Genomic DNA, 25001 nt, shown 5'->3' on the forward strand with positions numbered 1-25001 from the left:
CAAATGTCGCGGGCGCGTTGCAAAGTCCGAATGGCATCACACGAAATTCGTATAAGCCATCTGGTGCGATGAAAGCAGTTTTAGGCTTATCTTTTGCCGCCATAGGCACCGGCCAATAACCAGATGGTCGTACGCGCCTGTGCGTGGGTCGTCACGTGGATGAAGTGGACGGCGGCGGCACAGGCGTGCGACGTGTCCGGGAATACCGCACGAATAGCAGATGGGCCGATTGTCCGGTGTGCGCCAGGGATTAATTACTCGATGGGCTGGAGGTCGTGGCGGCGTGGGGGTAAAAACAGCGCTAGGCATCGGAGGCGAAGCTCGGAAGGTGGGTGGTCGTGGTCGTGCGACGGCGTCGGCGTAAGTCAATGGGGCGGCGAGTTGAGGTGCCCGTTCCAGCGGAAGGACCTCGGACACTTGTTGTTCTATAACGTGTCGTATTGTCGGACTAAGGGACGAACTTGACTCCGTTGGGTTGGAGATCAGGGAGAGCTGGCGAGCAACTTCTTCCCGTACGAAAGTCTTGATTTGCGAGAGGAGGGTGGCACCTGGAAAAGGTGAGGTCAAGCCGGACAACGATTCCTGATGGGGAACAAGACGGCGGGTGAAGAGGCGTTGACGGCAGAGCTCGTCATAGCTTTGGCACAGTTCAATAACTTGGGCAACAGTAGAGGGGCTCTTTGAAATGAGCATCTGAAACGCGTCCTCGTCGATACCCTTCATGATATGCTTGATTTTATTGCCCTCCGTCATGGATGCATCGACGCGTTTCCAGAGATCGATGACATCTTCGATGTAGCTGGTAAAGTTCTCACCAGGCTGCTGAGAGCGCGACATCAGACGCTGTTCGGCACGAAGCTTTTGCAGAACAGGGCGGCCGAAGACCTCGCTGAACTTTGTCTTGAACACCGTCCAGCTTGGGACTTCGCTTTCGTGGTTCCGAAACCACAAGTGGGCAATTCCGGTGAGGTAGAAAGGGACGGTGGTCAATTTCGTGATGTCATCCCATTTGTTGTTCCGGCTGACGCGTTCGTATGATGAGAGCCAATCATCAACGTCGTGGTCGTCAGTGCCGCTGAAGATAGGAGGGTCCCGCTGGCGGAACGTGCCGGGGCATACGGTAGACTGGGGAGCGGGTGGTGGTAAGCTCATGGCGCTTTCGGTGGTCATGATGGCAGGGAGAGTCCGGCTGCGCAATTCCAGGATTGCAGGAGACCCAGCGAACCTCCACAAATTATGGCAAAGAAGTCCGACACGGCTGTGGACGGCACGAAGGACGCGGACAAGAAGACGCAACAGCGTAGGTTTAGCCAGTCAAACCAGGAACAGCGTCTAGCCCGAGCCCCACTTCAGTAGCGCTGGCGATCCGGCTGCGGAGCTTGGCACGGCACACTCCTTCTTCCTTACAATATATATATATATATATATATATATATATATATATATATATATATATATATATATATATAAATATATATATATATATATATATATATATATATGAGCTCGAAAAGAAAGGGGCTAAGCAATGAGCCAGATCATTATTGGTATTGTAATGGGAAGCTACAAACACCATGGACAACACAGGAGAACTTACTTGTACTTACTAACTGAAATAAAGAAATCATAAATTAGTAAAATTGAAAGCGGATGAAAAAACTTGCCGCAGATTGGGAACCATCCTACGTCTTCGCATTACACGTGCGATGCTCTAACCAACTGACCTACCGTGGCGGCGTTTTCACAAAAAACCCTACTTCTCTACAACAAATGCACGCTCTGAAGCGCTTCATTCCGACTAAATTGAGTTGATAACTTATTAGACATTTTCCTATTTGATGCGACCACCTTTCTTTGACTCTTTCATCTTTTCGGTACACGTACTTTCTCGGCCGAGCAAAAATTTGCTACACGATAGATTTCAATCAATCAACAAATCGAAAAGGAAACTTCATTATTTGATCTACAAAAATTAATATTGGTTAGTGGTCGGGCGAATGCAAAAATGATTAGCAATCGCGTACTAATTACTACTGGTAATAAATACAGATAATTGCCATACATAACTAGTCAGTAGTAACCAGCTAGTTTAAAATATGAAGAACCACTCAATAATCTGCAATATTAAGAGAACACGCACGTTATAAAAAGAAAATTATTACGCAACAAGTCCTCTCTGTGAAGGTGGATAACCAGCGAAGCCGTAGCACATCACACAGGGTTATACAAGGGTAAACGTATTTATTTTCGGCATTTCATAACGGCAGTGACGATAACTTTGTGAGTATTGTGGTGTACACCGACAGGTTCGGTTCCTAGGATATTTGTCAAAATTAAATATAGAAACGACGGTTGCAGAGTAGTTGAGTGACTGGGATTATTGTGGTACTCCAAAATTTTTTGTCATAAACTAAGTGAAGCCTTTCTTCTCTTGTTTTGAAATGTCTACATTTAAGTCTCCAAAATGAGCTCAGTGGTAATGCCATCACAGTCAACCAGTGCAAAGTGCGTGGCCATGAACTTCTTGATATTGGCACACTTCCAACTGCAAACACAGTATCTGATAATGTCAAATCGATGCACGTAGGCCGCTACCGGCTCGATTGGACCGGATCGGTGTGGCATCGCCAGCGATATGTCTGCAGTGCGAAACGCGTAAACCACTGCCTTTTCGGTCCCGCCACATCCTCATTGAAATCCCCGACAACGACCCAAGTGGTAGTGTCATCGCATGTAACGCACGCAGTGTCAGGCACCATGAACTTTATGGGACTATGAGCCATTGCATTTTTTGCTAGCTTACAGGGGTATGAGCCATTGATGGTGACAGTTTTTCTTGACGGACACGAAAAATACACTCAACTCCGACCCGGACCTGGAGGCCAAGGTCATCAAGAGAGCTGATGAAGCCGCCCGGGCCCAGGGGCTCGTCGCTGCCTAACAACAAGGTCACCCGTCAGTACCTTGTTTTCAAATAAATTCTTTGCTCATTCATAGAACCCTAGCCACATACAGCTTCGCTATCACAGAGGAACTATGGGTAGCACACACTATGAAACGTACATCAGAACAAGCTTAAGACAGTGATTCTGTAAAATTGAAGTAGCGCTTACATAATATGCCGAAATTTGTTGCAAGTTTTATTTCAGCAGTTAAGTGATTCCACATCTTAGCATCAGAAAATTCAGTTAGCCTTTCCACGTACACCTTGAAGCATTAAGGGAGATGAGTATTTATTTGTTTATTTATTTATTTATTTATTTATTTATTTATTTCTTTATTTGTACCTCAAGGGTCCCCCGACGAGACTTTACATAAGGGCATGGGGGCGCATGAATGGCGGATTACAATGATTGTTGAGTAGAATTATGAAGAGTACATCGCTTCTTCGATGGCATTCTTGAAATCAGCGGGTTCTGGGACTAGAGCTTAGCTGCAGGTAACGTCATTCCAGTCGTCGGCTGTGTGTACAAAAAAATGACTTCTGGAACGTAGTACTGTGGGCATGATGCGGGATGGCGCTTTTAGGATGGCCGGTGCATGGTGTTCGACGCACTGGTTGGATGAGCTGGCTGTTTCGGGGTGAACAAAGGAAAAACTTGCCGTTGCTTGCAGGTCGTGTGTTTAACGCTGCCAAAATGAAGGCGTTACTAGGCATAGGTGTTTTGTGTTTATTATCTTGCTCACTAGGCAGGAGAAATTGTAGTTCAGTATAGTAATAAACGACACAACACGCAGTCTGTGAAAGACAGTGCTACTTGATCGTACACACTGGAAAAGTAATGATACGCACAGCCCGCTATTTTAAAAGCAGTGACTGTGTTAAGTAAGTTCCGCATGTTTGGCCTCATCATTCGCGACAATAACTAAGGTGGCGGTAAAATAGGCTAAAATACGAAGGCCTTAGCAAGGTAATTCAAAGTATTGTCGTGCACGTAGAAAGTGTAGCAGCTGAAGGATAACTTTTGACAAACGGTGTAGGTTTGATCTTTCCAATGAAGGTCACTATCAAATATACCTGCCGGATATTTAATGATGTGAATACGTTCAAATTGCTCGGTTGCTTAGAGATATATACATTTAGATATATACATTTAGATATGTAGATAAAGAATGGTGAATGAAAAATAGTGTGTTTGGTCTTTTCAGCATTTATTAACCTTGACGACGTCTGAAGGTTTAGAAGCTATGGGTTGAATCGCATTTATCCGGTGCATAGTCTCACAATTCCCGGCCGTGATTGAGGCGGGAATCTTGTACTTTTCTTCCCAGGCCAACAAAAGCTATATCTTTACAAATATATTGGTGACAATTTTCAATGGTCCTAAGGCACTTAGCAGCCGCTGATCCTGCGCAAACCTGCTTTGTTTCAGAAATCAAGCAGCGCTAATATTTTGTGCGCTGTTCAATATGACCACATGTACTTAAACTATCTGGATTTATCTTCTCCATAATGGCATCGTTAAACTCCTCAGAATAGGCGAAATGATATCAAATATATTCCCCGATATTCGTCTGATGCACTGATGAACAGACTATTCAGAGCCCCAGGAGCCTGTTGCGTACAGAAAAAGGCATCAACAATTCACTTTTTTTCGCGCGAAATGCTCCAATCGGTTATTTCAGGGAATGAATAAAGAAATCTTCACGTACTTACTTTCTCTACAGTCTCCCGAATTCTACCTTGTTTTGATTTAAATCCAAAACCATGAATTGCTAAAAAACGGAAAGAAAGGCAAACGAACGTGTACAATGGATGCACAATTGTACTGGTACGCAAAGTCAAGTCACTGGTCGCAACGCCACTGTAGAAGTGTTCTCATTTTTTGATATCTTGGGAAAACGAGAAGAAACTATTTGCAGGGATGATACTCTAACGTAATAAAGAAAATTTAAGAATATCTTGCGGAGGCAATAGTGAAAAAACCACGTGTTGCATTACTATATACAAGAAATTTATGTTGGTGAGCACGCGTAAAATCTTCTCGTAAACAAGTCATACGTATATAGGACAACCTTATACGCAATTGCCTTGTTATCTCCCCCTTTCATTTTATTTGCAGAAGCTGCTTGTCGTGAAGAAGCTCATTATCAGTTTTGTCGTCCTTTCACACGATGTGTGCACTTTATGTGCATTATTATTGTAACAAGAACAGTGTAAGGAAATCTACGTAATTTATTTTCTGGCGAGAAAATTTTTTATACACATTATTCACGTTCTCGAATGGAAATTGTCCCAATGAAAAACAATAACATAAATCGATCATAAGTGATGGCGAACGCTTTATTTTACGTCTATTTTACCCTTCGTGAACACCACAACAAATATTGTACCTCATTCGAGCGTCGCTTTTCAGCGCGCTTTCAATAGGATTGCAATAAAGCTAGCTTGTTGAACCGTCTGTGTAAAGCTCATGCTCGCAAAGCTCATTCGGATAGAACGGCTGTGTGCTAGGTTCTACCCGGACGTATGCCCAAAGCCGGGGACGAGAATCTGCCGCCAGTGCGGAGGAACTGGCCCCCCAGAGGGGCACCAATGCCAACTGAAGTGCCTGGTATGCGGAGGAGCCCACCTAACCGGAACCAGGGACTGCCAGCGGCGCCTCAAGGACACCAAGGAGCTCCGGGGCCGCCAACAACCGCATCATCAGCAGCAACAACGCCGAGGCCGCAACCGCAGCCGCAGGCGCCGACCCAGATGGCTGAGCTCGGAGGGCGATCGAGCCAGCCGGAGCCGCTCGAGGAGCCGAGGCAGGAGCCAGTCGAGGAGTCGAGGAGTGTCAGACGCCCTTGACACGCCGGCTAACGCGCGTGGGTTGACAGACTGGGGTGAGGGGAGGGGGGGTCCTGGCTTTGACCTTGTACACAGCGTTCCTTTACTAATTCGACACGCTAACACACTTTCCCTCGTTTCCACGCGCTCCCGCCTCACACCCCCTCCCCTTTAGAAGAACCCCACCTATATATACTGTGGCGAGGAAAGCATATGTCGCCTTGAAGAAGACAAGTCCACTTGTCGAAACGTTGGCTCCTGCATTCACCTTGTTTACGTTTTACTCATCGTCTTGAAATGCCATCTCCCGCATTCGCCGTCTTTAACGCTTCGGGGTATTTGCCCGCAATTTCGCTACATACCTTCAGCCCTTTAGCATGTCTTCAAATGAATGACCCCTACTGGCATGCAACTCAATTTAGGGAACTCTCACTGTTTCTCACGTTAGACAAAACCTAATTACATATTTTCTAAATATGCTCTTGTGTATGTCACCGCACTAACATTCGATCCATTTCTGAATTCCATAATCCAGCCCCACCAAGAACTTTTCTGATATTTCAGGCTGTCTTCCGCTATCTCCTGATACACCCGATCGCGCCCACCAAAATTCATATTGAAGCCAGCAGAACCAATCTTGTACTTTTATTCGGCAAGCGAAGAAATGATTACGAGCGAGCCACCGCATACGCGAACCAGAAACTGACCACCAAGGATTACAACTGTGGCCCTAATCCAAATAGCCATTGTCTGGGCGCTCAACGAGCTTCGTCAATGCTATACGGCAGTCGCTTAGACGTCGTTCCCAACCGCCATCGCCTTTGTTGGCTAAACCTAATCCCTTCGATTAGCTGTGTAAACTTTTTGCAAGCCCGACTAAAACCTAGGCGTGTTATAACAGCCACATCTTGTATCAAATTCGGGTACCGTCGCTCGTCGCTCACTGACCCCTGCTTTCACGTCATGCCTGTGCTGCACCTTGAACTTCACTTGTTTCTGCTGATTGCAACCACATTTCATTCGAGCAGTGTGATGCACCCGCCAAGACAACTAAAGCATTTGCAAAAGTTGGTAGAGAGGTGAGCAGTTCAACTGATATATTTACTTGCAAAATAATAAGCTATATTCCAATTCTATAGTGGCATGGCTCTACTGGCCGCGGTCGCCATCTTCGCTGAAACGTACTTTGGAAGCGCCTATGTTTTCTGCACCTCCGTGAATCTCGACGTGTGGCTATGCGGAATTATACAATGCAACAATCGAATTCATTGTCGAGCGCATAAGGAATAGCTATATTTAACGCATCCCACAATGCGCCGACGCCATGCCATCTAGTATTCAAACCCCCACACGTTCGTTCGGTTGACATGTTCAGGCGGCGTATTTTTTGAAAACCGAATCCTTCTACTAGCATCTTTTCCATTTTCAACAGCTACGTGTCTTACACGAGGCCGACTTTTAGACACTCACTGAAGCTTCGAGCTTCGCCTTATACAAGTAAATACGGTACATAAAGCGTGCGCACCCGACAATTGTACAAACGCATGCATTCATTTCAGAAGACTCGTTCGCTTGACCTCATTGAACAAATTATATATATATATATATATATATATATATATATATATATATATATATATATATATATTGCCACGTGGTAGTGACGGTGAAGACAGAAGCAATACGGTGAAACACAAAACTAGCTTTTATTGGGCGAACCTGTGCCCACAAAACCAGGCTACACTTATAGCACAACGATAGCGGCGAACACGGTCGGCGATCGTCGAAAATCTGATCAGCGGGTCAAGCGCGTCGGCTTTTATAGAGCAGTCGTCGAATGTTCCAGACTAATCGTTCGGACCCGCGTGCCTTCCACAATGTTCTACACCATTCGCGTTACGCGATGGAATCAGATAACACAAGGTTCGGCGACAACAGACAGCCGGGTAGAAGCATCGATAACTTTCCAGAAACGTCGGATACATGCAGGCGCGTCCCTCGCTGTGCGATTACATTTGTTAAGCGGCGAAACGTGGTCGCCCGATAAAGATAAGTACACGTGTCAATACCCCCCTCTTAAAAAGCATCGTCCCGATGCTACAAATATAAGAGAGTGAAACACAAAAAGACACTTCTTAAACATAAGTAACAACAAAAAGAAATAAAGTCCAAAGGTCAGTTACGCGAAGCCAGAAAGTTCATTAACGCTGGTAGTAGGGCTTGAGTCGCACAACGTGGACTATTTCAGGTCGTGAGCGGCGCCGCTGTGATAGCGAAATACCGTCTGGCACGACCTCATAGTCCAGTGCGCCAATACGTCGGATGATCTTGTACGGTCCGAAATAGCGACGCAAAAGCTTCTCGCTCAGTCCTCGTCGGCGTATAGGTGTCCAAACCCAAACACGGTCACCGGGCTGGTACTCCACGAAGCGTCGTCGGAGGTTGTAGTGTCGGCTGTCGGTCCTCTGCTGGTTCTTAATTCGCAGGCGGGCGAGCTGTCGGGCTTCTTCGGCGCACTGGAGGTAGGTACGGACGTCAAGGTTCTCCTCGTCAGTGACGTGAGGCAGCATGGCGTCGAGCGTCGTCGTCGGGTTCCTGCCGTAGACCAGCTTGAACGGCGTGATCTGTGTTTCTTGTACCGCCGTGTTATAAGCGAATGTTACGTACGGCAGGACGGCATCCCAGGTCTTGTGTTCGACGTCGACGTACATCGCTAGCATGTCGGCGAGGGTCTTATTCAGCCGCTCCGTAAGACCATTCGTCTGCGGGTGGTAAGCCGTTGTCCTCCTGTGCCTTGTCTGACTGTATTTCAGGATGGCTTGGGTGAGCTCCGCTGTAAAGGCCGTTCCTCGGTCGGTGATGAGGACTTCTGGGGCGCCATGTCGCAACAGGATGTTTTCGACAAAGAATTTCGTCACTTCGGCTGCGCTACCTTTCGGCAGTGCTTTTGTTTCAGCGAAGCGGGTGAGGTAGTCCGTCGCCACGACGATCCACTTATTTCCGGTTATTGACGTCGGAAAGGGTCCCAGCAAGTCCATCCCGATCTGCTGGAATGGTCGGCAAGGAGGCTCGATTGGCTGTAGTAATCCGGCTGGCCTTGTCGGCGGTGTCTTGCGTCGCTGACAGTCTCGGCATGTTCTGACATAACGTGTGACGTCGGCAGTCAGGCGCGGCAATCATACTTTTCTTGTATCCTCGATAGTGTCCGGGAAAATCCGAGGTGTCCAGCGGTCGGATCGTCATGTAGGGCGTGCAATACTTCTGGACGAAGTCCTGACGGGACAACAAGAAGGTAATTGGCGCGGACTGGTGAGAAGTTCCTCTTCACGAGTAGACTGTCTTGAAGCGTGAAGGAAGATAATCCGCGCTTAAATGCCCTTTGGACAACGTCGGTGTGCCCTTCCAAATAATCGACGAGGCCTTTAAGTTCCGGGTCCGCTCGTTGTTGTTCGGCGAAGTCTTCCGTGCTTACTATTCCAAGGAAGGCGTCGTCATCCTCGTCATCTTGCGGCGGTGGGTCAATGGGGGCGCGTGATAGGCAATCGGCGTCTGAGTGTTTTCGTCCGGACTTGTATGTTACAGTGATGTCGTATTCTTGTAGTCTGAGGCTCCACCGTGCCAGCCGTCCTGAGGGATCCTTTAAATTCGCTAGCCAACACAAGGCGTGATGGTCGCTGACGACTTTGAATGGCCTGCCATATAGATAAGGGCGAAATTTCGCTGTAGCCCAAACGATGGCGAGGCATTCCTTTTCGGTTGTAGAATAATTGCCTTCCGCTTTTGAATGAATGAATGAATGTGTGTGGTTTAGTGGCGCAAGGGCCAGATATGGCCAAAGAGCGCCAAGACAGTGCTAGTGACTTCGCGGTGGAATGATGAGTTCTGTGACGAAGATGTGACTTGGCTGTAAAGTGGCCTAAAATAGTCGCTGTAAAGTGCGTAAAGTCTACGTGGTATAAAATTATGGCGATGACTTGTGACGAATACTATGAAGATTAAAATCCATAGTAGAAGAATGATGCAAAATATAAAATATATAAGATCGTAAAATTACATGGAGCACTGCTGCCTCGCCAGAGCCCTTGAAACACAAGGGCCTAGAGGCATGTGCTATACTAAACAGCTATCGCAGCGGCATCCTCTGAAGAGAGGACCCGCTACGAACATGTGGGGCTAAAAACATGCAAGACAACATCTTTCAAAAAACTTAGGACTGCGTTGGTGTCGAATAAAGGTTCTGGGCCGAGTAGCATTACGGGATGTAGGGGGATGTGCTGCCGGTATGCTAGGGAAAAATGTCTCCTTCTTTCAGATTCGGCTGCCCGACACTCCAGGAGGACGTCGAGGACGGTCAGCCTCTCCCCGCATCTACCACAGGTTGGAGGATCATTTCCAGTGAGCAGAAAGTTATGCGTGCCAAACGTGTGTCCTATTCTGAGGCGACAGAATAGGACATCTGTTCGCCGTGATTTTGTTACGGAGGGCCAAGAAACTAACTGTGGCTTTATTACGTGCAGTTTATTATTTACTTCTGCGTCCCACATACGTTGCCAGTGGTTTCGCAGTTTTCTTCTTAAGAAAGGCTTCAGGTCTGTGACAGGGACCGAAGCAGTAGGACTAACTGCATGCAATGAAATGGATGTGGCCATCTGGTCCGCTAGTACGTTTCCCTCAATGCCCCTATGCCCAGGCACCCAGCATACAATCACATGTTGGTTGGATATATATGCTTTACACAGTACGGAGTAGAGTTCGTTAATTACCGGATTTTTGTGGTTACAGAATGACATCAAGGCCTTCACAACACTAAGGGAGTCCGTATATATAATTGATTTCTGGAGGTTTGATTTCTTTATATGCTTTGCAACCGACAAGAGTGCGTAGGCCTCAGCCGTAAAGATACTGGTTTCCGGATGTAGGACGTCGGATTCCGAGAAGGATGGACCGACGGCTGCATAGGACACCCCGTCGCGTGACTTCGATGCATCTGTGTAGAACTCCGTGCAGGAATATTTGTACTGGAGTTCCCGGAAATGCATTTGGATTTCTATCTCAGGAGCATGCTTTGTCACTTGCACAAAAGATATATCGCATTGTATGAGCTGCCACTCCCAAGGAGGTAGCAGCTTCGCTGGATGCATTAGGCGGAGCTCGAGGAGTGGGACATGCATTTGATCACTAAGCTCCCTCACACGCAGCGAGAAAGGCTGTCTTACGGAGGGACGATTATGAAAGAGTGTAGCATATGTCATATCGTTAACGGTATTGAAACATGGATGTTGAGGGTTAGAGTGGACTTTCAGGAAATATGTTTGGCTGATGTATGTTCTCTGCAGATGTAGTGACCACTCATTTGATTCTGCATATAAACTTTCGATGGGACTTGTTCTGAAAGCTCCAGTGGCCAGTCGGATTCCTAGATGGTGGACCGGATCTAGCATCTTTAGGGCGCTCGGGGCTGCAGAGTGATAGATCACGGCACCGTAGTCCAACCGTGATCGGATGAGGCTCTTGTAAAGATTCATTAAACATTTCCTGTCGCTGCCCCATGTTGTGTGGGATAACACTTTAAGTAAGTTCATTGTTTTTAAGCATTTGACCTTGAGGTACTTTATGTGTGGAATAAAGGTTAATTTCGAATCAAGTATGATGCCTAAGAACTTGTGTTCTTTGTTCACAGGAATTTGCTGGCCATACATTACGATACTGGGTTCTGCAGTAAGCCCTCTCTTTCTTGTGAAAAGCACACAAGAACTTTTTTTGGGGTTAACTTTAAATCCGTTTTCTTCTGCCCATTTGGACACTTTGTTCAAGCCCTGTTGAACTTGCCTCTCACATACAGTAAGGTTGCAGGATTTGAAACCTATCTGTATGTCGTCTACGTAAACAGAATAAAAAATGGCTGGCGGTAATGAAGCACAAAGGGTGTTCATTTTCACGATGAAGAGAGTGCAGCTGAGTACACCTCCTTGAGGTACACCAGTTTCCTGTATAAAAGGTCGCGACAATACAGTGCCGACTTTCACGCGGAATGTACGGTCGGACAAATAGCTTTCTATTAGCACGAGCATATTGCCACGGATGCCAATTCCCGACAAGTCTCTCAAGATTCCATAGCGCCACGTAGTGTCGTACGCCTTCTCCATATCGAGGAATACGGATAGGAAATATTGTTTATGTAGAAAGGCGTCGCGAATGTTTCCCTCAATGCGCACAAGGTGATCGGTTGTGGACCGCCCTTCTCTGAAGCCACACTGAAAGAGATCGAGGATATTGTTGAGTTCAAGAAAATGTACTATTCTGCGGTTAACCATTTTTTCAAAAAGCTTACAAAGACAATTTGTAAGAGCTATCGGACGGTAGCTTGCCGCCAAGGAAGGGTCTTTACCGTGCTTAAGAACAGGGACCACAATCGCTTCTTTCCATATGGATGGGAGGTATCCCGTAGCCCAAATAACGTTGAAGAGCGTGAGTAGTGTAAGTTTGGTGTCAGTGTGTAAGTTTCTGATCATTTCGTACATGACTCTATCAGGTCCCGGTGCAGAGCTTTTGCATGTGGTCAAAGCAGCTCTCAACTCTGCAATACTGAACGGCCGGTTATAAGGTTCATTTTGTCTGGATTTTTGTATTATTGGCTTACATTCTTCTATTTGTTTGTATTTCAAAAATGATTGCGAATAGTGGTTTGAACTCGACACGCTCTCAAAGTGTTCTCCAAGTGTGTCCGCCTGATCTTTCAGTGTTTCACCTTGTGTGTTCACCAAAGGGAGTGAATATGTTTGTCGCCCTTTTATCCTATTGACCCTGTTCGAGACTTTGGTCTCATCTGTATAGGAGTTGATACCAGATAAAAACTTCTGCCAACTCTCTCTTCTGGCTTGTCGGCGGGTTCGCCTGCCTTGGGATTTTACTTTTTTAAAATTAATAAGATTCTCCGCAGTGGGGGAGGCGCGTAGCATCCCCCACGCTTTGTTCTGTTTCCTACGAGCAATCCTACAATCGTCGTTCCACCACGGGACACGCCGTTTGCATGCCAATCCATTTACTTGTGATATACATTTAGTTGCGGCATCTATTATGAAGGCTGTAAAATATTCCACGGCAGCATCAATTCCTAACGAGGACATGTCATCCCATGATATACTGGTTAAGTTTTGGAATTTCTCCCAGTCTGCTGTCTCAGTCTTCCACCTAGGAGCCTGTGGTGTATATTCGTCTTCTTTAAGTGTTCTTAATAGTACGGGGAAGTGGTCGCTTCCGTAGGGGTCGCTGGTAACTTCCCATTCTAGTTCAGGCAGTATGGACGGAGAAACTATGCTCAGATCAATTGAAGAAAAAGTATTGTTTGTAAGACAGTAGTATGTGGGTTTCTTCTCATTGAGAAGCCACGCACCAGAAGAGAAAAGGAACTGTTCAATAAGACGACCTCGCGAATCTATACGAGAGTCGCCCCACAGAGAGCTGTGCGCATTGAAATCGCCAAGAACAACGTAAGGTTCTGGCAATTGATCAATAAAGGATTGGAATTCGTGCTTCGTTAATTTGTAATGTGGGGGTATGTAAAGAGAGCTAATGGTGATGAGTTTGTTTAGGAGTACAGCTCGAACCGCCACTGCTTCGAGAGGCGTTTGTAGCTGTAAAAGTTGACATGCAATGCTCTTATGGATAGAAATGGCAACACCGCCCGATGATGCGATAGCATCATCGCGATCTTTCCGAAACGTGACATACGGTCGTAGAAAGTTTGTGTGTTGTGGTTTTAAGTGTGTTTCCTGTAAACACAGCACTTTTGGATTGTGTTGGCGGATCAGTTCTTGTACATCATCAAGGTTTCTAAGGAGACCTCTGACGTTCCATTGTATGATTTGAGTATCCATATTTAATGTAAATTGGTGCTGTGTGTACGGAAACGGAAGTGATGCCTTAGATTACAGAGCCCTTTCGAGGCCCTGTAATCGGGGTTTTGCTCTTTCTGAAGCGTTCGAGGGAGCCTCGCCGCTCCTTAGGCGCTTGGTGCGCGTTGAGGGTAGGTGTAGTGTCCATTGCCTCGTGTGAGGCGCCGGACACGTGCTCTTGCGAGCGAGAAGTTACTAGAGAGGGTCCCGCCTTTGAGGGCAAGACCCCTGCGCCCACCAGCCCGGAGGTCGATGGGGCTCCCTGAGGGATTTGGCTGCGCCGGCTGTTGCCAGCGCAGGAAGGGGCTGGGGAGGCCGGGGTAGCCTCGGCTGCGCCAACCTTCGGGGTCGATGATCCCTCATTTGACGGAGCAGCGCTAGCTGCAACCGCCGCGGGGGCAGATGGCGTAGCTTCCGACTCACTGCCTGTGGGTCGGACAGCCGCCGGAGGCCGTTGCGACGCTGCCCCCTGACGCGCCACTTCGGCAAAGCTTTTCTTTGGCAGGTATGCAACCCGCCTGCGTGCCTCTTTGTATGATATGTTTTCTTTAACTTTTATTGTGACTATGTCTTTCTCTTTTTTCCAGGACGGGCACGACCGCGAGTACGCGGCGTGCTCGCCTTCACAGTTTACGCAGTGGAGAGTGTTCTTGCAAGCTTCAGAATTATGTTCGTGGGCACTGCACTTCGCACAGGTTTGACGGCCTCGGCAGCTCTGCGAACTGTGGCCGAAGCGTTGGCATTTGAAACATCTAAGGGGATTTGGCACAAATAGCCTAACACGGAGCTTGATGTACCCGGCCTCTACAGACTCGGGCAGAATACTTGAGCCGAAAGTCAATATAAGGTGTTTGGTCTTGATTTCTTTACTGTCACGCCTGATCTTAATTCTTTTAACATTGATTACATTCTGGTCACTGAAGCCCTCCAAGAGTTCGTTCTCAGTGAGCTCCAGCAAGTCATCGTCCGAGACAACACCGCGGCTTGTGTTCATGGTACGGTGCGGGGTTACTGTTACTTGGGTCTCTCCAAATGACACAAGTTTCGGCAGCTTCTCATACTGCTTCTGATCTTGGAGCTCCAAAAGGAGATCACCACTTGACATTCTGGACACCTTATATCCTGTACCGAAAACTTCGGTCAAAGTCTTGGAAACAAGGAACGGTGAAATGGATCGATCTAGTTTGTCTGGTTTTTCTGAATGAATCACGTGGAATCGGGGAAAGTTGTGGACTTGTCGTCCGAAAAATTGAAAGATATCTTCGGTGCGCCCTCGTTTCTGAGGGCGATCAGGGAGTTTGGGGAAAGAAGTTTCCATGAAATATATAAAAATTCGGCAACAGCGCCGACCGCCCACCACGGAGCCCAACGGGGGGACGCGGCAGAGCTTGCATGGAAGTCTGCACGACGCCAGTCGTACGCCGCCACTATAACCAAATATGGTGTACCCAAGGTTGGATAGCCACACAGGGTTAACCCTTGCCGCCAAGAAGAAGGAAGTAAATAGAAGAGAGAAGGAGACAGGAAAGGTGGAAAGTAAGAGAAAGTCCAAGGCTGGAGGGAGAGAGAGACAGGAAAAGGCGACTACCGATTTCCCCCGGGTGGGTCAGTCCGGGGGTGCCGTCTACGTGAAGCAGAGGCCAAAGAGGCGTGTTGCCTCCTCCGGGGGGCCTTAAAGGTCCTAACACCCGGCATCGGCTCAACCCCCAGGATCCCCCTTTCCCCGGACACGGCTAAGCCGCGCACGGCTACACGCGGGAGGGTCCAAACCTCGTGTGCTCGGGTACGTGGTGTCGCAACACACCAAACGCCTGCTTACGCAGACGCCCCTGCGGGGTTCCGCTTTTGACAACGACCGGCTAGCGTAAGCTATCACGTGTTCATGTCCATCTTTTCTCTGGACCAGGACGGCGCCGAGGCCTAGGCTACTGGCGTCAGTGTGGATTTCGGTATCGGCGTGCTCGTCGAAGTGCGCAAGTACGGGCGGCGACTGCATGCGTCGTTTGAGTTCTTGAAATGCGCCGGCCTGCGGCGTTTCCCACTTGAACTCGACGTCACATTTAGTTAGCTGCGTCAGCGGCTCAGCGATGCGTGAAAAGTTCTTGACAAATCGCCTGTAGTAGGCACACATGCCAAGAAATCTACGCACTGCCTTCTTGTCGATGGGCTGTGGGAACTTTGCTATGGCAGCTGTCTTCTGCGGGTCGGGGCGGACTCCAGATTTGCTGATGACGTGGCCTAAAAATAAAAGCTCCTCGTAAGCGAAGCGGCACTTTTCCGGCTTCAGAGTAAGTCCTGATGACATGATGGCCTCTAGTACTGTTGCCAGCCGCCTAAGGTGAACGTCGAAATTTCCGGCGAAGACGACGACGTCATCCAAGTATACGAGACAGGTCTGCCACTTCAATCCTGCTAAAACCGTGTCCATCACGCGCTGGAACGTTGCAGGCGCCGAGCACAGTCCGAATGGCATAACCTTGAACTCGTAGAGGCCGTCTGGGGTGATGAAGGCGGTCTTTTCGCGATCTCTTTCGTCGACTTCTATTTGCCAATAGCCAGACTTGAGGTCCATGGACGAGAAGTATTTAGCGTTGCAGAGCTGATCCAATGCGTCGTCTATCCGTGGGAGGGGGTATACGTCCTTCTTCGTGATCTTGTTCAGACGACGATAATCGACGCAGAAACGTAGGGTTCCGTCCTTTTTCTTTACCAGAACAAGAGGGGATGCCCACGGGCTTTTCGACGGCTGGATGATGTCGTCGCGCAGCATTTCGTCGACTTCTTCTCTTATAGCTTCACGTTCTCGCGCCGAAACTCGGTAAGGGCTCTGACGGAGTGGTCGAGCGCATTCCTCGGTGATTATGCGATGCTTGGCGGCTGGTGTTTGTCGAATCCTCGATGACGTCGAAAAGCAGCCTTTGTATCGTCGGAGCAGACTTCTGAGCTGCTGTTGCTTAATCATAGGGAGATTTGGATTTAGTCTGGTTCGGGAACGGTGGTCGTCGGGGTAGATGCGGCGGAATCCGAGAGGACAAACGCATTACTTGTATATGGACGCATTACCAGTGTATGGACGGCGCTGCGGCGACAGGTAGCGGCCTGGTGACGGCGAACGGGACGGTCGTCGAGAGTTCCACTGAGTGGTGGCTAGGTAATCGGCAATGTCATGTGGGCGCTCCCCAAGCTGTGGACGCGGCGCGTTGACGGCGAACCCTCTCAGTCCCATGTCGCGGTATGGGCATCGGCGGTACACATGGCCGGCTTCTCCACAGTGATAGCAGAGCGGGCGGTGGTCGGGGGCTCGCCAAATGTCCGTCTTCCTCGCATAGGTGCGCTGGGCGACGGGTGGGCGCGCTGGCGGCGGCGGCGGCGGAATTGCGGTATTGCAGGACCTTGGCGCGGTCGCGCAGGGGGGCCTTGACGACGGGCGACGGCGGCGGCGTAGGTCATTGCTTCCGGCTGCGGTGGTTCTGGTTGCACCTCAGGAACTCCAAGGGATCGGTGCACCTCTTCTTTCATGATGTCGGCGATAGAGGCCACTTGAGGCTGCGACGAAGGCAAGACCTTGCGCAGTTCTTCGCGCACAATGGCCCTGATGGTCTCGCGCAGATCGTCCGTGGCCAGTGATTGAATTCCTGCGTAGTGGGTAGAGCTTGTGCGGCGGTTGAATTGCCGGTTCCGCATTTCGAGTGTCTTCTCAATGCCGGTGGCCTCGCGAAGGAACTCTGCTACGGTCGTCGGTGGGCTTCGTACCATTGCGCCGAAAAGTTCTTCCTTCACACCACGCATGAGTAGGCGTACATTCTTTTCCTCGGCCATATCCGGGTCGGCGTGGCGGAACAGACGGCTCATTTCTTCCGTAAAGATGGCAACGTTCTCATTTGGTAGCTGCACTCGGGCGTCCAGCATAGCTTCGGCCCTTTCCTTGCGCACGACACTTGTAAAGGTGCGCAGGAAGGCGCTACCGAACAGGTCCCACGTTGTCAAGGTCGACTCCCTGTTCTCAAACCAAGTTCTGGCGGCGTCTTCTAAGGCGAAGTAGACATGCCGCAGCTTGTCGTCGGGGTCCCAGTTGTTGAATGTCGCGATCCGTTCGTAGGTTTCCAGCCATGATTCCGGGTCTTCGAATGTTGAACCGCGGAACGTTGGAGGCTCCCTGGGCTGCTGCAGCACGATGGGGGACGCTGGGGCTGCCATTGGGGTTTCCTTGGCCACAATCTTCTTGGTCTTCTCAGGTCCGTGCTCCGGGGGCAGCTGTTGAAGACGGCGGCTTGCTCGATGTGCGAACCGATGTATTGGGCGAACCTGTGCCCACAAAACCAGGCTACACTTATAGCACAACGATAGCGGCGAACACGGTCGGCGATCGTCGAAAATCTGATCAGCGGGTCAAGCGCGTCGGCTTTTATAGAGCAGTCGTCGAATGTTCCAGACTAATCGTTCGGACCCGCGTGCCTTCCTCAATGTTTTACACCATTCGCGTTACGCGATGGAATCAGATAACACAAGGTTCAGCGACAACAGACAGCCGGGTAGAAGCATCGATAACTTTCCAGAAACGTCGGATACATGCAGGCGCGTCCCTCGCTGTGCGATTACATTTGTTAAGCGGCGAAACGTGGTCGCCCAATAAAGATAAGTACACGTGTCAATATATATATATATATATATATATATATATATATATATATATATATATATATATATATATATATATATATATATATATATATATATATATAGTGCAAAAGGCTACGGGAACGAAAACGGAGGCTTTAGGAAGACGAGGTAAACGCGAATCCGTGGCACTGATAGCTTGCGGCCAGATTCAATGCTGAATATAGTGTTTGTATCCCTGGTGTGATCTCGTTATCGTTGGTGGCAAGCGGTCGGACCGGACGTCATCGAGCAGCCGAAAGGCAACGTAGTAAGCGCGCTATGCAACACTCTAGAGGAGTATGACCGTAAATTCAAAGTGATGGTGAGGCATTTCTTTCTTGGTATGACGAATAAAGTTAAATATCCCACTGCCGGCGCGTGTTGCGTTGCCATAGTGAAGACCAGTGAATTGGTCCCAGGTGAGTGCGGTGGGCTCGGGAGTGGATCTCCATCAGATAAGCAGCCTGTATTTGAGAATTGCATAGGTGCTCTGTTGAGTACATTTGCACTCCGGAATTCCAGCACGCAATCACGTCACAGATTTCCCTTCAGTTGCAGAGGAACAAATTTATAATACATTAAAGAAGGATTTTGTTGTGTAATTATACTTCGCACTAACTTCGCACTAATAGTAACTATCGCACATCGGCTTGAAAAGGCATCCTTTGCTGTTGCTGCTATTGCATGAATCAATATTTTGTTCGTGCTAAAATCAAATGTAAAGATAAACTCGTTGGTGTTCTGACTGTTTCCACAAGGAAGCGCTGCTTAGTATATTGACATTGTATTACAATGCTGTATTCATTGAATTTGCTTCAAAAAAGAAGCAGAAGTACACTGTATAGCCAGTGTGCCTTGTTTCTGTCCAACAAAATACGTATTTTCAAATCGAACATTCCTGCTGTGATCGAAGTGTGTAATTATAGGTCAATATTTAGTTCTAAATCATTACAGAAGCGTAGCCATTTAGTTGCTGTTTCACTGGTACATATAAAAAGTATACTAGTATACGGGAAACAAGAAACAATGAAAAATGCTATGTTCGCACTACCGGTGCGTATTACAGCAGGAGATTCTTGCCTTACACCGTAAACGGTATCTTTAATTTACTTGTCGAGCATGAGATGGAACCTTTAAGTAGCACGAGCACTACAATTAAAATGAGCTGCTAGTGCACCAGTACGCCTGAATAAATGTACATAGGACTTTTGTATTACAACCTGTGACTAATATGTAGACATCATGTATATGCCTCCGGTTGTTATCTCTATTTAGTATTTCTATTTTTACCTGTTTTCTTTTGTTGTATGAATAATATATGTTTCGTGTTCGTGTGAGCGTTGAAAGTGTGTTTCATTTATATTATGCCGAGTATGCCCCTGACATTGCGTGTGTGTTCCTTTCTGTGACCTTTCATAAATGTGAATACCTTTCGGACGTCGACTAGGTTGCGTGAAGAAAGATTCTACCTTCCACACGTGCTGTTGGCTGTAAAATCAAGCTGGACCTTAGTGAAGCTCTGATAGCTTTTAGTTATGCCTCCTCGTCTCAGGTTCAAAAAGAAATAGTACAGAGGGATTGATTGATTGATTGATTGATTGATTGATTGATTGATTGATTGATTGATTGATTGATTGATTGGACCATGCAGGGAAGAACAAAACGCCCCGGCTACAATTGGTGTCGGTGAGCCAGCCTATGCAGTATCACAAGTTCGACGAGGAGACCAAGCACGACGGCAGCCACTTGTGAATGGATTGCATTTGCTACAAAAAAGAGAAGTTTACTGTAGAGCCAGTGTGCCTTCTTTTTTGGCCAACAATATACGTAATTTCAAAATCAAACACCATTGCAGTGTTCGGATTGTATAAATATAGATCAATATTGAGTTCTATATCATTACAGAAGTGTAGCCATTCATTTTCAGTTTCCCTGGCACAAATAAAAAAAATAATACAAGTATGCGGAAAAATGGAAACTACGGACAATGCCATGTTACCACTATCGTATGCGATATGCGGAAAACTTTCCCGGAGGGCAGCAGCCCACCGAGTTCTTCCTTGTCTCAAAACATGCACGCACACGAAGAGGCGGAATGAGCACACAGAGAAACGAAATACGCAATTCCCGATGCCCGAAGGCCATATCCACGATTGCGATGTTAGCTAATCAGCTACCGATTACTGCAAGGACTAACTGCCTCAAACTGCGAATGCAACAGAAGGTGTCCCGACTTTGTCTCAGAGTCTACATTGCTGCATTTTCACGGTGCATATTCGACTATGACTCGTTTCTTCTTCGTCTGAGCGTACCTCGGCATTGCAAAAAAGTGCAGCTGTTCAGCGGTGTGTACGGTTTTGTGGTGAAGTACTTCATTCTGTTGCTGCCTACGTGAAAACACAGAGAGCCCTGATCGGCAGTTGAACTAGCTTGACATGCCTGCTACTCACCTGAACATGCTAAGCCCTATTGAATGCGTCATCATACGGCTGAACAGAGGCCGGCATCACCGCTACGACAAACTCCACCAGCCGCGGGGAGGTGAGAGGGGGGGGGAGAAAGTCGGAGAAACGCGAATGGCGTACTGAGGTAGATGAATCCGCCAAAAGAATTACTATAAAATGGTTACACGAGCTTTTATTTGTGTCCTTGAAAGGCAGCCACGCGAGTACCAATCACTAGTCGTAACAGCACAACTCGTACACCAGCACGCCGCCAAACAGCAGCTCCGATAATTTACGCAGACAGGCATTTCCGATGACGCCATGCACGGATGATATAGATCAACTATCATGCTGCATGTTTGCAATGATCACTATGAGAGCGTCGAGTAGTGTATACACTGAGACCATTACAGCCATCACGTTGGCCAGCTTCAGAGGGGAGCGAACGAAAGAGCACGAATACATTGGCAAAGTGCGTTAAACACACCTTTTCCAACAGCAATCACATCGATACGGGGTCCTGTCACGTCACTTTCTTGCATATTCCAAGCCATCGGCAGAAATCTCAACACTGGTGGCTTGTGACCAGAATGAGTTCTTACTAGACCAGTCGTATGGCACGCTCAGACGAGAACAGTCGGGCTCTGCGTCGGCGGGCATGTTAAGAGCTCGCGTAGCGCAAACGTTAACCCGATGTACAAATTGAAGCAGGATTACCACGTGCATTGCTCCAGTTTCAGCGGAACCATGTGCACAAAATTACAATCCCTTGTCGAATGACAATGGAATAGAACAAGTGACCTAGAAGCGAAGCGCGGATACGGTCAGCGTTTTGAAGATGGCGCTGGGACAGGGAGCATACGTTACGATCGAACTGGCGACAACCTTGGAAGATTATTGCACGTGACGACAGTAGCAGAGAGATAAGGAAGAAGTATGACAGGAAAGGTAAAAGTTGCAAGGTGAACTGTGATTCTTAACTTGAATATATATATATATATATATATATATATATATATATATATATATATATATATATATATATGCGTGTGTGTGTTGTCAAACACACAAATGCCCGTGGTCGATTCTGCGGGGCTTACGAAACATACGGGCCGCCGGTGACAACAAGCCAAAACCTCATCGCTGCATTCTCCATTGCGATCGCAGCCGCGCGCACTCCTTTCACTTACAGATGGCTCCGTAGAACGCTGTCATACGCCGACCTTTGTTTAGTACAGGGTTAAATAGCTATAAACTCAACTCTGCGACGCCGACGTCGTCACTGTGGCACTGTTGCAATCGCTGTTCTTTAACGTTCTGTATTGGCGGGCTCGAAATTGCCAACGTGGTCGCTATGTACGCCTGACACAAAGACACCCCAAAATCATTTAGAACAGTAGACATCTACCGTACAGGCGTTCTAGCGATAGAAAACAGGGGAAAAGGAGCATCTCCTTTTTGGTCAAGATCTCATGCAGATGAGAAGACGGTCGAACAACTTTGTGGACAAAAAATGGGCAAGCTCGCCGAACACAAAACTTGAAAAAAACGCAATGGTGGTTGATAAATAATTTTAGCGCCTGCAAGAACAATCTTGTAGCTAGCAGTGACGCCATTTAACCTCATACACTAATTTCGAAATTTGACAGTCTCACTTGAAATGTGCCGTGCCATGCTCCTTGCTGCGTTGCGCACTGAAAACATGTAAAGGATCCCATACTGTGTCATGCGCCGGCAGCGAAACTCCATCTGGTAAGCCGCGGCCCTTCAATGTAACGAAAAGGCTCTTAACTGAAGTGATCGCATGTGCGTCAACGGTATTATACTTACTGATGATCGTGTTTAAAGTATTTGTCACGTATAATTTATATGCCACGTTTTTATGACCTAAGTTATTCTTTGTTCCAAAATATGTGTGTTGTATAGGTGGGGCATCAGGCATGCAATCTTCGCGAGAAGTTTGCGATCCCGTATGCTACCGAAGTGGGCCCCTTTGTACTTTGAATAGCATTGCAGAGAGAATGCGTCGGACGTAGGTGGTTATTGCATTGCATACGTCTAGCCGTAGATGTGGTACAGGGAGAAATGATACACTTTACGAATTACAGCAGTGAAATCGTTCGCAAACGATTGTTACTAGTTTTAATTATGAATCAATGGCAGACACAAGCGCTAGAACAGCGAGATAATAATAATAATATTTGGGGTTTTACGTGCCAAAACCACTTCCTGATTATGAGGCACGCCGTAGTGGAGGACCCCGGAAATTTTGACCACCTGGGGTTCTTTAACGTGCACCTAAATCTAAGCACACGGGTGTTTTCGCATTTCGCCTCCATCGAAATGCGGCCGCCGTGCCTGGGATTCGATCCCGCGACCTCGTGCTCAGCAGCCCAACACCATAGCCACTGAGCAACCACGGCGGGTAGAGCAGCGAGATGCGTGCAGCTAGGCCAATCACATACGGTCATACACATACATACATACATACATACACATACATACATACACATACATACCAGGCGCCAGCAGTGCGAAGAAACGTACTGCATTGCAGTGAGTTATCAGGTAACACCGAAAGAATGCCGCGAACACCATTGTCTTTTTTGTGTTATTTCAATAGTTTGCACATGCACTAGTAAATTTCGCTTGCGAACGAAACGCTCGTTGTACGAGCTCCAATTCTTGCGTGTAAAGCGCCTTCTGCTGCTTTCCATCAAACACTATGCCATGAAAACTGTTCAAATATTGCTTTACATCGTGCTGAATTATATGAATCGACATTGAAAAACGGAATAGAGTGGAATTCTAATTATTCACGTAAAATCATGTTTGTCACGACTGTCTGTTTTCCCAATAAATTCAGCAGTTGAGCAAGCTCGCTTCGATGTTTTCGGATTCGTGCACGCATAAGCACCAATAAATAGAGCCAGAAAAGGCTATGCGCAAAGCCGCTCCCCAGAAACAAACAAAAAAGGCAGGGAAGCGCAAGGTAAGTGCATTTTGACCAAAGAGGCCAACACTGCAACCAAACGGCAAGAAATCATCTTAGAACATGAAAAAGTGTACAGTTGGAGAAACATTGTCTGCAAGACATAAGCACTAAATGCGAACAATAATGGTGGCTTGATGAGTTATGAAACCACTTGACTACATTTGACCGAGCATTGCACTTTATGATCGACAAAAATGAGGAATTACAGACCCATGGCTGCTTCTATGCCGTGAATCACTTTCATCCCACTGTATGTTTACTCTACGAAATGCGGGAGAATTTTCTTCCGCGTGCAGCGCGAAACAAGAATGAGGAATCAGCAATTTCTGTCTTCACGAACAGGTAACGCTACAGCCAACAGAACCAATTCATATTGGCAAACACGCGTATTAGATGCTAAAAACACCCTGCCTGTCGGGAGTCTCATAACTGCTCTATTGAAGTGGTCGGATAGCCAACAGTTAGCGATCTAGTACTTTTGGGGCACAAATCAAATTATTCTAGCACGACGAAAATACACAAGAGTAAAATATTACAATATCTATTGGTTCAATTTTTAATCCTGAAATATTACCAAAAATGTAACAAAACTCACGTTCGCCAAAGCAGAACACGGCACAAAGGCAGGTCAGAAAACACGTGTAATACAGGAATTTCATTCCTATTTTATTCGCCAGCAGCTGCTGGGGCCTGAAAATGAAAAACTGCATGGGTGTTCAAAACGAAAGCATAAAGTTTATAAAAAGAGGCGTTTCGCAAATATAGCTAGCTGCTTTTGCTTTCTTTCAGGAAGTTGTTTTTTCGGGTAAACATTTTACCATATTATCGATGTTGTCACCATATAATTGGGTTCAAAGTGAAACTTGTGTAAAATTTAGTAAAATATCTCGGCACTTTCGTAGGAGTACGGCTGTTTCTAATCAGATTATAGAAGCAAAGACAATTGCGTTGTACAACGTACCATATAAGAGACGAGCATGGTTTCTTGTGGAATGATTGGCAGCAAACGTATCCGTAGCCGGTAGGTTTTAGCAGTGGGACATATTCGAATAGCGCTAAACAGGCGCGGACGAGAATGAGAAGCACAAATAGCAGGACGCTTGTGATCCCATCATTGTCGTTCTAGACTTTTCCAGTGCTAGATTAATATGTCTATATTTTGAAATGGATTTCGACTAACCCGGCTTTCTTCTGCAATTTTTGTTGGTGCATTCATTGAGTAGTGGCATAGCGCA

General features: G+C 47.3%; 1 protein-coding gene across 8 annotated transcripts in view; it reads right to left on the reverse strand.

Annotated features, from left to right (window-relative positions):
- LOC142590577 (uncharacterized) overlaps positions 1–25001 on the reverse strand; it is a 75648-nt gene that overhangs the window by 33719 nt on the left and 16928 nt on the right. For 4 of the 8 annotated variants that reach the window (XM_075702880.1, XM_075702878.1, XM_075702882.1 and 1 more), the window contains exons 2-3: positions 24362–24456; positions 4658–4716 (exon numbers count right to left, since the gene is read on the reverse strand). In XM_075702880.1, the coding sequence (XP_075558995.1) occupies positions 4658–4716; positions 24362–24456 (154 nt within the window). Of the gene's footprint in view, positions 1–4653; positions 4717–6721; positions 6852–24361; positions 24471–25001 lie in introns of those variants that run through there. The other 4 variants (XR_012830191.1, XR_012830193.1, XM_075702881.1 and 1 more) reach the window with 4 other exon arrangements.

This window comes from Dermacentor variabilis, chromosome 8 (assembly GCF_050947875.1).
Source record: "Dermacentor variabilis isolate Ectoservices chromosome 8, ASM5094787v1, whole genome shotgun sequence".
In the NCBI taxonomy this organism is placed as follows: Eukaryota; Metazoa; Arthropoda; class Arachnida; order Ixodida; family Ixodidae; genus Dermacentor; species Dermacentor variabilis.